At 39.0% G+C, this 13,542-nt stretch overlaps 1 protein-coding gene across 1 annotated transcript in view; it reads right to left on the bottom strand.

The window, feature by feature from the left end:
* ESRP1 (epithelial splicing regulatory protein 1) overlaps window positions 1-13,542 on the bottom strand; it is a 41,762-nt gene that overhangs the window by 5,620 nt on the left and 22,600 nt on the right. Inside the window, exons 7-12 of the mRNA XM_015821865.1 lie at window positions 12,495-12,605; window positions 10,039-10,171; window positions 9,906-9,948; window positions 7,976-8,277; window positions 6,764-6,982; window positions 1,199-1,385 (exon numbers count right to left, since the gene is read on the bottom strand). Of these exons, the coding sequence (XP_015677351.1) occupies window positions 1,199-1,385; window positions 6,764-6,982; window positions 7,976-8,277; window positions 9,906-9,948; window positions 10,039-10,171; window positions 12,495-12,605 (995 nt within the window). The remainder of the gene's footprint in view (window positions 1-1,198; window positions 1,386-6,763; window positions 6,983-7,975; window positions 8,278-9,905; window positions 9,949-10,038; window positions 10,172-12,494; window positions 12,606-13,542) is intronic.

A 13,542-nucleotide genomic window follows, 5' to 3' on the forward strand; every position in this document is an offset into this window, starting at 1 on the left:
ATGCACTTGCATTCATGAAGATATCTGATTTTGTGTGATCTTAAATTATATTATAGGTGAAATATAACACACTTGAATAAAATGCAGGTTGTAGGCAGTGGTGGGATTCAGCCAGTTTGCACCAGTTCGGCAGAACCGGTAACTAATTTTTTGTTGCCCAGGCCCAGAATGGGCTCCTGGAAGCAGCATCCACACAGAGAACCGGTTGTTCACATATTTGAATCCCACCACTGGTTGTAGGCTAGAATATCAGTGTGCTTTCAGAAGTATGCGAATTCTATAAGATTTGTTCAAAAGTATACAGTATTTAATCTAGTAGTAGTCAGTCAAATGTTTTAGGAATTTCAGAAGCAGAACTTGTGAACATCATCACTTTACTGTTCTTTATCGGTCCCTATCCAGGAGAAAATCAGCTTCAAATTTAGAAGGTGCATATAACTTTCAAAGACTATAGCTACTGACAAATTTATTTTCCATAAATCTGTCCTATTTTTTAAAGCCATTGAAAGGTCAAACTACATGTTAATTAATGACACACTGCAAAACTCTTAATTTTTCAGGGGAGAGATAAACTAGACTTGGGAAAAAGTACACTACAATGCTTCTGAAAAAATAACCATAATAAGACCCATTGCTGCCAATCAGAGATCTTTTTATAGTTAACTGTTGTGGAAAGCAATTCTTTATAAGCAGCAGAATAGTTAGGAAGGACAAACTAGCCCTTTTGGGTTGTTATTCTTCTGACCTGGTTCAAGATCCTCAGGTTCACCTTTTTTAAAACAGTGTAGTTGTATTCTGTTGTTCAGTTCTGTGGGACCTTAGTTCCCATCATTTCAAGGAGCTAAATTATGCTATTTATAACCAACAGTGAACTTAAGTAGGTAAGCTGCAAATAGTTTATTCTAAAATATTGTTTACACCTGCCCAGTGCAAATTAGGCACCCAGGAATTGGAAAAAAGTGTGTATGTCAGCAGAAAAGCAAGAGTAAGGAAGACAATTCCTTTGTGAATCACAGTAGTCCACAACCCAAAGAAGAACGACCAACTGATTTCAAGGGGAAAGTTTGCACTCTAGATCCCCATATGCTGAACCTTTCCAAGAGAGGGGCATAAGAGTCAAGAGAAGGAGCTCCAGCACCTACCAGCGTACAGCACAGAAGAGCACCAAGACCCAAGCAAGACTTACATGGTAACTTACATGGTGGTGGGGATAAGCCATTTCGATTTAAAGTGCCCCCCATTAATACAAAATTCATCTCCTCAGCAGAACATTGAAAGACTTCCACATATCTGTCCTTCATGGTTTTTTTGTGGCATTTCTGAGCTGCTAAGAAGGCTCGATCTGAAGACTTCATTTGGATGAAGGCATCTCCTGAGGGTCGACCCTAAGGACAAAAGAATGAAGAACTGGAGCACCACAGCAAAGTCACTTGCTCAGTATATAAGCATAACTTTGCCTTTTAAAAAAGACAGCTTAAGATGGAAGACTGATATTTTTTGTCCTCTCTACATTGCTGCGTATGCAGTATTGAGTTCCTAAACTGTATGAATTTTTCAAAGGATCGGGGTCATCATAGCTTTTTTTTAAAAAAAAATATGCAATGTTTTTAAAGCAAGATATTGCTTTAAGTATAAACTAAATATGTCTCCATTTGTATAATGGTACATGGGAAAGACCTTGAGAGGCAGGGCAAAGAAGCTGCCCAGAGAACAGAGAGGACATATAGCCTGAAGGTGTATAATGCAGGGGTAGTCAACCTTGGCTCTTTTATGACTCATGGACTTCAATTCCCAGAATTCCTGAGCCAGCTAAAGGGCAGGAGATTTGTATTTTCGGATTTGAAACAATCTGTTAATGTAGCTTTACAATAAAGTAGAATTCATTTATCTGGTTGCATATCCTATTTGGTATATCCAGTAAGGTTGACAGTGTGCTATAAAGTAGTTGTTCTATAGCAGGGCTTTTCAACCAGTGGCACGGGTACCACCTGTGGTACATGGGCACCTGGCAGGTGGTACGCGACCATCCTAGAAAAGTAGTAGCGGGGGAGGGGAATGAGCTGAACCGGTGGCAGCACCGCACAAGCCTGAGTGAGAGATGGCTGGAGCTGCAGGGCTGTCAGGGCTCAGCGGAGGTGCCAGGATCAGCGCCAGGCTCCAGCTGGAGCTCAGCGCTGATCGACCGCGAAGACGACTCGGGTCTTCTTCGCGGCTAGTCGACCTTACAACGTCGTAGAGGTCCCAGAACACTAAATGTAAGTCTACGAACCGTTGACTAAGTATAAATACTGCCAGTGTCACAGGGTCCCAGTACACTTCACTGGTTTTGGACGACGAACCACCCAGCAGACGGGGGGGAATAAAAACCAAACACCCCCCTACCCCACCCCCCCTGCCAATCCTCAACAGAAATGCTCACAACAATGAAAACCTCGGACAGGAGGAAGAGTGCCGCCGGGCGGGCAGGCAGGTGTCTTGCTCGGCTGTGCCTTGGGGGGCACTTTTTTCAGTGCCATTGTAATTTCGAACAGTCACTAAGTGAACTGTTGTAAGTCGAGGACTACCTGTACTTTATCACTTTTTTCTTTTCTTTTTTTTTTTTGGTCAAGTTTTTGACACCTTGCTAGGCGACTGGTGGTACTCGGATATTGCCATATCCTAAAAGTGGTACAATGGGTGAAAAGGTTGAAAATCCCTCTTCTATAGAACCCAGTTTTTGGAAGTGAATTTTCCAATCCACTTATTTTTGTGAAAACCTTGAATCAGGGAATTACCATAACTGTATAAGCTGAAGTGTAGCATGAAAATGTCATTTCTAGGCTAAATAATAGAAGTTTCTAACTCACTCTATAATGCTATTAATTGCGGAAGAAAATGTTGGGCCAGTGAGTTAGTGACCCAACAGAGAGACTCTACTCATTGTATTCATTGAGATGCAGTGTTAAACAGTGATTTAATGTAGCATCAACAGGCCTTCTCATCCTCTTGCAGCATAGCTACAAAGAAATTAAAAAAGGTCTACTCCAACTATTAACTACTGCTTTGCCTTATTATGTGCATGATAGTAATGATAAAAATAATATTTTAAATAAGAGTTAGTGAGACAAATGATTTTCATGGTGTAGTTTATGAAGTTGAATTATTTGTCTAAGCTGGACTGCAGTTTGTTTCAGACACAAAACCAAACTGCAGCTACTTTAAAAGAGGCCCAAAACATTATGCTATTTCTTTTCTCTTTATTACAGTAGAGCAGGGAAGGAGGAGGAGGCGGAGTCTTGCCCATGTTGGGTTAAACCAGTGTTTCAACAACCTTAGCCTGTGTGAACTTCAACTCCCAGAATTCCCCAGCCAGCATGCTAGCTAGGGGATCCTAGCAGCTGAAGCCCACACATCTTAAAGTTGCCAAGGTTGAGAAACCCTGTATAGCCACTCAGATTGGTTAGGAAGCCTCCATCCTACTTTCATTTCATAACATCATTCACTTCATAAATAATCTTATTATGCCGTCTCCTTTAGAGGAGGGTCTCTTTTGAGCCTCTTTCTCCATCCATTATACAGCTGCAAGCTATATGTCCTCTCTGCTCCCTGGGCAGCTGCCTCTCAAGGTCTTTCCTCTCAAGGTCTTTCCTCTCAAGGTCTTTCCCATGTACCATTATACAAATGGAGAAATATTTAATTTATACTTAAAGCAATATAGGATGATGGGCTTTGTTTGTCTTCATGGACTTAAGAGAATGCAACTGGCCCAAAGTTATCCAGTAAACTGAGGGTGGAGTAGAACCTGGGTTATGCCGCTTCTAGCCCAATACTTTGACACTACACCATACCAGCTTTCAGGTTAGTAAGTAAGTAAGTAAGTAAGTAAGTAAGTAAGTAAGTAAGTAAGTAAGGAAGGAAGGAAGGAAGGAAGGAAGGAAGGAAGGAAGGAAGGGATAAAAAGACAGCATTTTGGCCTGAAAAATTGTGATGTGATCATTCCACATAATAGATGCTGCTGCAGAGAAGTTTGTCCATGTGTCACCATAAAGTAACATTCTACTAACAGCACATTGAAGATTTTTTGGGATACTGAGCCATCCACTTGGTATGAAGTAGAGCTCCAAAAGACAGTTTATGCCAGACAATAAAACAGGACAGTGACATAGCAATATATTGCTGCGCACAGTCTTGTTTGGGAAAGGTGCAAGCAAAGGTGTAACAGGAAAGCCAGAAAGGTATCTTAATAGCTAAGATAAATACAGCAGCAGTCTCTTCTCTGATGGTTTTCATTATTGCAGTTTCCCAATGGCTAGCAAGTATAAATGCAACCCAATAGTTCGGTTAAACTGTCTGAGGCCATAATTTGCTAAATTTCTTGTAGCAGAGAGCTTGTTTATTTCTGCTTAAAAGCGAGAGTACTTAAAAGCTGTTTCCAGAGTAACGGGAATAAGCATGACTATTTGTTCTGGGCAAGGGTGGGTAAGAAAAACTATAGGATTAAAAAGATTCCCACTAGGCTCTTTTAATTTTATCAATGAGCCAGTTTTTATTGAAGAGATGAAAACAGATGAGAAAATAAAAAGAGTAGGTTAAATTTAAAAGAAATGAAATTCAAATGGAATATTAAGAGAGATTTCTTGATGGTACAAGCTGTTTCACAGTGGCAATGCCTGCCCAGAATTCCAGTGAATTTCCCCATACTGGAAACCTTCAAAGGGTGGCTGACTGGCTAACTATTGGAGAGAGTTTAATGGATCCCTACACTGAGAACTAAATTACCTTGCAATTCATTCATTTACAACTGCATGAAATAAACCATTATTACTATCTATACATTACATGGATACGTGTGCTCAGACATCATGCTATTCTTGTTCAAAGTTGGCAATATTATATAGAGCAGAGAAAAGAATAAGAAATAGTGAGTAAAAAATGAAAGAAAATCAAATCTATCGAAATATAAGTTTTACACACCACTCATAGCTTTCCATACTTTTTAAAGTATGCTAACCATCTTTGTTTCCACTACATCCATGTGCTACTTGAAACCTTGACTTTTATTTTTTTTAAATTTTCATAGCTCTGTTTGGGAGGTTATCATCAATTTCAACCCATGAATGGTCTTTTCCTTCCTTCCGTTCATATTTTGTTTTCATACCATTGTCTTGCAATTCAGTTCTCATTCGTTTTCTCTGTATGGCCAAATCCCCTCAACATATTTCTTTCCTGCATATTGATCATTCTGTCAACATTCACTTGACATCTGCTCATACTTGATCGACCATCCATCCATCCATCCCTTGTTTTACCAAACACACTTAAGTACTAATTTCTACTATATTCAACTTTATATTTCTTAACCTATAATATTTTTGTTTGGAAACAAATCAGCATTATGGATTTATCTCCTAAGATAATGTTTGCTGTACTAAAGTGATTAAATAGACAATGTCTTTCTAGAATATGTTTGCATCAAGAGATAATTGGGACTATTTTGCTTTGCCAAATAGTGGCCCGAAAATATCGTTATAAATGTTAGATAGCTGAAATAGCTCTTTTTACATTCGAGATGCACCCATCAAGCCCAAAATTCTATCACATGACTGCATTGACAAATGCTAAATTTCCTCCCTATGACAATTAGGGGTTTCGGTAGAAAAGCCTAGTTTACAACATCTGGACCATCAATAAAATATGTTATCTTCATTCAGTGTCACTGAAGTCATAAACATTTTTGCCCTCCTGGGACTACACACATATTTCTCCTAAGCTGAAGTTAGGATGAATCTTTAACTGTTAAGCAAGGCTCTGTACAAGATGAAGAAGTATTCTTCTCTGTTTCATATTTGTTTTTCTTCAATGCTGGCTTTCGATTATTTTGTAACATTATGGATATGACTATGATGTTTGATTTTTATGAACTCCTAGTGTGGTGCTAGGCATAGCCTAAACCAGATGTGGGCAATTTCCTTATCCTTAAGGGATGCATATGAAGTTAGGAGAGGTGTAAATAATGAATGGCATCCCAGATGTTGCTATACTCATCCCAGCACTTCTTGCTATTGGTAATATTGGTTGGCCTTCTGGGAATTGTAGAACGGAAACATCTGAGTGTCACCCCTCTTCTAGAAACTTCACATATACCAAGATCTTTCTGGCAGTGATCTTAATTGCAGATTTCTTGGTGCTTTCTGAACTTGGTTGTTGTTTTCAGATGTGTCATTACCCAACTAGGTAATATCATCAGTACTGATGATGTTACCAAGTTGGGTAATGAAATGTAAACAAATAACCAAGCACCAAGAATCCCACATTCAACCCTGAGCTCCATATATTCTCTTCTATTGGATCTTAACTGCTTTGCCATCACAGGAACGGGGAAAATGAGGGCTTTTCTTCTATCTTCCTTTCTGTGCGCCATTCTCTGATTACCACTATTTTGGTCATAGATATCCTAAAAAGACAATTTCCCAGAGAGGCAAATTCTGAAAGTTCCAGTGCTGTGTAGAAACTAAAGTGTTCTGCATTGGTATTTATTCCTCATTATTGTTGCTGGACCTTTTAGGAAGTCAGTCTTTTCTTTTAGGCCAAACAACTATAAAGCCTTCACTCCGTGCAAAAGTTACTCTTGCTTCCGTACTTGGTTTCTGAGCCTTTGAGAAATGTATCCTTTTAATCAGGTCTGGCCTTACCATTGGGCAAAATGAACACTCAAAGTCCCATTCCTTGTTTCAGGAGCAACCACTTCATTGCGAGTACATTCTTGTCAATATTCTTCACTAACCTGGTGATTTAATACCATGTGAACCCCATGAGTTCTGATATCTCCAGAAAACTCTCCCAGGAATCCCAAAATGTCCTCTATAGTGGCAGCATATGGAAGACCACGCAGACGAACACAGTCCCTGACAGTGGTGGGAGGCACAAACTGCTGAGGTAGCACAGGAAGAATAGGAGGAGTTGGGAGAGGAATGAGAGGAGCAGAGGAATACCTGTTCAGGACCTGTGAGCAAAAACAATAAACATGTTTAGAAACAGGAAACATACCAAATGATAGTGTAAGCTCTAAAGTCAGCTTAATGAATTTGAAAATAAAGACTCCTGACAAAGTGAGAGAGAGAGTGAGAGAGAAAATCCTAGTACATGATCTGGCTTTTCTTGTTTTGAAAGCTAACCCTTGGCACTATGGCCTTCACCACTCCAAAAACTACTAAGTGTAGTCCCTTGTGACTAAAAGACCATACATTCCTTATCAACACTGGCAGGTAGCAAATGTCTCTAAAATTTGGGTTACATTTCTCATGCTTTTCCAAAAAATGCTAGAGATTAGATATGGGGTCTTTATATGCAGGTATGTCTCTATCTCAACTACAGCTGCTTCCCAATTAACTGGCTAAGATTATTTTTTTAAAAAAAATAAATTACATTGTCTAAGGTCTCATCTACACCTTCCTGCCCTAACACAGAGATGGTCTGCTAATCATTTGTCAAAGACACATCATCACAGCAGAGTCTCTACCTCAGTGCCTGCCACCAATGAAGGAGGGACGAAAGCCATCTAGTAGGAAAATTTCTTCAATCAGAAAACACAACACAACTTTCTGTGTGAATGTTCTGCTGCATCAGGACTGAGACACAGCAATACTATTCCTCACATCTGGCCAGTAGGCCTGCCTTGAACCATTGCAGGCTTATAATTAATTTCTTTAATTTTGGAGGCCGTAACCTAAAAAAACATTTCCCTAGTTCAGATTATCTTTATCCAAAATGTGAAACTAGATGCCTTTTAGTAACCACCGACTGATATAAAAGGCATACTGAATCAGGTACCAAAGATAATATATAGTTTCATGACTGCGTTTATCTTTTCATGAATTTGTTTAATCTTCCATTAAAGACATTCAAATTGGTGACTGCTTTATTTTGCAGTTGTGAATTCCATAATTATCTTCAATTAGCACCTCACAACATAATATTAGTGAATACTGGTTCTCACCTGCTGTACCTCAGCAGCTGTACTCCTGAAAAGTTCTATGTACCTTTTTCCCAACAAGTCCTTATGCTTTTTTAGTGCGTTTTGTGCATATTCCTCACAAGCAAACAACACAAATGCATCTCCCGTTGGCCTATTGTCAGGGTAAGTCACAAAAAGGATTCCTTCTTTTCCACCTGTCACAGGACAGTGTTGACCAAAAAACGCTAACACTTCTTCTGATGTGACATTGAATGGGAGACCCCGCATACGAACAATCACTTGGTTTTCTTTAGATAGGAACTGGGCTACTTCATTGGATGTACCTTAAAGAACAATAAGAAACAACTTTTAGAAAGCTAGGTAACCATACATAACCCAGAGTTATTATGAAAGGAAGTAGATCTAATGCAGTATTTCCAACCCTTGGCAATTTTAAAATGTGTGAACCTCAATTCCCAGAATTTCCCAGCCAGCGTGTTTGAGAAACACTGGTTTAGTGGTATAGCAATTTATGCATTGGGTGGCAACCTTCTTAGGTAATAAGCACAATGTGCAATTTTTTTAGTGGCATGGGAATGACACATACATACACACATATATATATGCACAGTGGTATTATCTAGATTGCCAAGGTCTCTCCTCATTGACTAATTTTTTATATTCTTTATATCCTTCACAGATTTCATTTTACAAAGGGAAAAATACCTGCATATGTGTATTTCCACATTTATTATTACACAATAAGTTATGCCTAAGACAATCTTCCTCAATCTGATGTTCTCCACATACACAGGCACTAAAATTCAGAAATTCCAAGGTATATTAGGCAGGTTGCACTGATTTCTTTGCTTGCAGAAAACAGAATTCTTCACTATAAACCACACTATTGTACAGAAACTCTATTCAAATGGCTTCTGGACTAGAAACTAAACATTAAACTACTACAGGACTTTCAGATTCCACACCCTAGTAGAGCAGGTTCTGTATCCTCTAACCATGTGGTAAGCCCTAATGTTACCACCCAGTTAACATTGTAACTCTTGTCCAGAAACAATATGGACCATATTTTGTAAACTAGTGGTTTTAGTACTGTATGTTGCATGATCCCAGCAGTTGATTTAGGCAAGAAATCATGACTTACTGTATTTGAATCAGGCTGGTTCTCTTAAATATTGAAAAGGCTTCAAGAAAGTGCCTTCACATTACCATCACAGCTTGGAAGCACCATCTGTATGGTTTAGTTAAACATTGCAATTGGGAATATCCGTGGATAATCGGACCGTCATTGTTTCTTGCCCTGTACCTCTAATCTTGTATCACATGCTGTGTGTGTGTGTGCGCGCGCGCGTGTGCCTTCAAGTCAGCGTTGGCTATTGGTGATGGTCTGCCAAATCTTCTTGGCAAGATTTCAGAAATGGCTTGTCTTTGCTGTCTTCCCTGGACTGAGAGAGAGCGACTGCCACAAAATCACCTACCTGCCTTTGTGCCTAAGAAAGAACTACAACTCACATGGCACCAAACTGGCTCTCAACCTGCATTATGCTGATAATAAATTAAGATTTTCCCATTTTTTAAAGTCGTACTGCTGAATTAATAAAAATTAATATTTTTATTGGTGTTTTGGATCAATGGCCAATGCAAAGTATTTTCTTTCTCCAATCTACAAAGAAATTGTAACTATCCAATTCTTGCCCTAAAATCATCTGAAATCCTTAATGGCCAACACAGTTATGTAGCCAGAGATTTAAAGATCCTGGCTAATTTAATCAATTTCTTGAACTTAACAGAAAAGAAGGGTTTTCTATTTAGGACTCACTTTCCCCAACCTGGATATGCTGAATGTGGCTACTGCTGAAAATTCTGTCAGTTGAAGACCACCCATGTGGAGAGGACACAATCACAGAAAGCTGATTTAAAATGTTAATTTAGATTACAGGAAAAGAAAGTTTACCTCCAGCAATTTTGAGGAAGTCCTCACCTGTTGCTTTGTACACCTGGAGATAAGCAAAGAAAAATATAATTAAACTCAGACAAACCTTCCATTATTTCACTCAAATATACCATTCAGAACTTGACCTACGCACCTCTATATACCGGTTCCCCATGTGATGCTTGTGTCTTTGTAATGCTAATTCTCTGTGTTCTTCACTTACAAACCTGACAAGCGCTTCTCCATTTCTTCTGCCCTGGGCATTGAGACAAAGCGCAGCCCCTCCTCTGAAGAGAGAGAGATAGAAAAGGTTACAAAAAAAAGCTATATTTACGTGGAAAGGAAAAAAAAAGTGACCCTGGTCCTTTTTTGATGTATTCAGATCTTCCTTTAAAAAATAACAATTCGATTAATTCTACAATGTGAATGTTAGTAAAAAGTTCACTTCCAAAATTAATTCAATTGGTGTTACTTGTATTGAAAAGATTTTGAAAATAACTATGAGCAACACTTTATTTTGTTAAAAGATGTGTGGAAAATCACACGACCATGGATTTCTGATATTTAGTACCGTGACCTGGATCTACAATCCCAGTGTCATCAGAGTGGTAGTCCCGAAGGTGCTTTTTCAAAAGGCAATTGGACTGTTTTTCCTTGGGGAAGAAGAAGAAGACATTTCGCTTCTCATCCAAGAAGCTTCACCAATTATGACTGGATGGGGGGGATGGGAAGAATAGGTACTGACAGAATGGTGAGGCGGGGAATGGAATGATTGTATTTCTTTGCAGTTATAGACATCAGTGTGGTAGTTATACCGTTACTCTGGAAGAGAGAGGGGGGGGAGAAAGAGAGGGGGGGGAGAAAGAGAGAGAGAGAGCTGCTGCTTCCTGCTTAGACACAGCAAAGGCAGGAGCCCCACCCAATAAGCTTGTCAGCTTGTCTGAGAACAGCATGAGACCACTCTCTTTTTCACACACACACACACACACACACACACACACACACACACACACACACAGAGAGAGAGAGAGAGAGAGAGAGAGAGAGAGAGAGAGAGGAAGCGCAAGTGCCTCTCTCTGTCTCTGTCTCTGTGCAAATGGCGGAGGAGGCTGGGAGCCGCAGGAGAAGGCTCAAAGAGCCACATGTGGCTTTGGACCTGCGGGTTGCCAACCCGTGCTCTGGACTATTCTATGATTTAAATGGTAAAACAGATAACTTACTTTTTTTCTTAAACTTTTTGAATGAATTCTGGATTCTCAAGGAGAGTGTTAAAAAAAGAAATCACTTCTCACTCTCCAATCTTTAATTAACTAAAGAAGGTGAAGTTGAAACCCCCATCTCCCGTTATGGAAATCCCCCAAAATTATATTAACTCTAAAAATTATATTAATTCCTTAAAGATCCTAAATTTGGTCTCTATTCTTGAATTGCTTGCAACTTTAAAAGCCCTTTCTTATGACTTAAACAATTATAGAAATACAGAGTTTCAGCATTTAAAACTTTCTGCAGAAGTTCTGAAAACATCTGCTGAAGCATAACAAGCTACACTGATACTTTAATAAGAATGTATATAAAAAGAAAAGGAGTCAAGAAGCAGCTCTTCAGGATAGGTTTACTTTTTGAGTCCTTCCTTTATTAAAAAAGGAATTATCTGCTTTATAAAAGTGGGATATAAATAAAATAACAGAAAAAAGCAGCACAAACATATGAATAGCAAAATTACTTCTTAAGATTAAGAACCTTGGTCTCACCGTGTGACTAATCTTACGTCATAACGTCCGATTGAGACGGGTGTCGGACCTCAAGTTAGGACTGCTCGAGTTCCAACTGAGTCGGAAGGTAGGAAGGATCCAGTCATTTTACTCCTGGGTCTAACAACCCCCGTTATACGACCGAGACATTTGACGAATCTCTCTCCCGACATTTCGTGATACTTCGAGTATATAAGTCTAAGTGCTATTGCTATTCTGCTGTAAGATTTGGAGCAGAATGGACCTTCTTTTAGAGCAAGAGGGTGTTGTTCATATACATTGCTTATAAATGATGTGCCTTCCAGTCAGTGTTGACTCCTGGCCATTTTAATGCCATTTGTAAAAAGAAATTTGCTTCAGGCCATTTTATCAAATGGAAAAACCATTTCAAACATGCTTTTGCTATATACAGTAATGTTCATTTGCGTAATTTTTAATCTTGCCACCAGATGACTTTATACACCGCTCAAAGAAGCCGGGATAATCCTTGATGGAGTGCAAAGGTCTGGACAAATCTAAGATGGCATTCTTCTTTTTTCGTGTCTCCCATTTAATGTAATAGGGGATCAATTGTCATTCTTCTAAGTTTAGGGATAGGGAGACTGTGCTACAAACCCTCGCATTCCTCATTATTGTCTAGGTATCTGTAAAACCATAAATTGCCACCTTGAACAGGAATTGGGAAAATATACTGATACAAACACATTCCTTCATACTGGTGTCTGAATACGTTGCCTTTCTCTGAAGCTTGGGGAGAAAAACCTTTGGCTGGCTACCAAGTTCAGCCAATATGTGGACCTCTGGGGATAATGGTAAACATATCCAAACATAAAAAGTATATCATTCAGACGGGACTAACTTGGCAATATTTATTCCTTTGAAGAACCTGGCAATGTCCTGGTCTGATGACTGCCAAGGTAAACCTCTGGCTCGGATCACGGTATTATCATCCACAAGTTCCATCTTGCTGCTGTAGATCAAATATAAGGATAACTTTATTAATATATTTAATATTCTCATCATCACAAACCACAACCAGAACACTACAGCTTTTCCATAGCCGTAAATTTACATCAGAACATTTTTCAGATAATTAAGTGGAGACTTTAAAATTCAACACCATTTTTTGAAATTAGAGATTCGTCCTCTAGTATAATGTAATTTGCTTCTGTTGTTCATATAATTTTTATTAAAAGTGTTAAATAAAACTAAATTAGAATAGAAAAAATAAAAAGAAGTAACACAAAAAGCTAAAACTTCAATAAGTAAAGAAAATAGGAGGAAAAAAGATAAAGGTATAAAAAGTAGCTTCCAATATTCTTTGCAGCACTTATAAGTACTGTACAGTTATATTTTAATCTCTCCTTCCAAAGTTACATGATGACTTCCTAATTCACGTCTGTTGTTCTGACTAATTTTAACTTTCACCTGTATGGATAAATATAGTCATTTACAATGCAGTGATTAAACTATTGGAGCTGTACCCTTAAGATGTTCCTACCGTGTGTTGAGGCCAAATGGACCTTATTTTAAGAAAATTCTATCCAGACCTGATGCTTCAGCAGCTAACTTGCCAAAGGTTGAATATGTAACACCCACCACCACCACTCTCATAGGATAATTTCAAATTACTTTGCCATCCTAATTTTCTATCCCAGAAAGCAATTTGTAATATCTTTCTTTTCTATGAACAGCTCTTATTGGATATATGTTAGATCCTACCTAGTGGCGATGAGAGTGGCTAGGACTAACTACTATTCCTCACTCATCGCGTCATCAGATAGTCGCCCGGCCGCCCTCTTCAGGGTGACCCGCTCCCTCCTTCAATTGAGGGGGGGGGATCCCCTGGAGGGGAAGGCCGAGGATTTCGCCCAATATCTGCATGACAAAGTCGCGCGGATCCGGGA

Source organism: Protobothrops mucrosquamatus, unplaced genomic scaffold (genome assembly GCF_001527695.2).
Source record: "Protobothrops mucrosquamatus isolate PMUCROS unplaced genomic scaffold, P.Mucros_1.0 scaffold1414, whole genome shotgun sequence".
NCBI lineage: Eukaryota > Metazoa > Chordata > Lepidosauria > Squamata > Viperidae > Protobothrops > Protobothrops mucrosquamatus.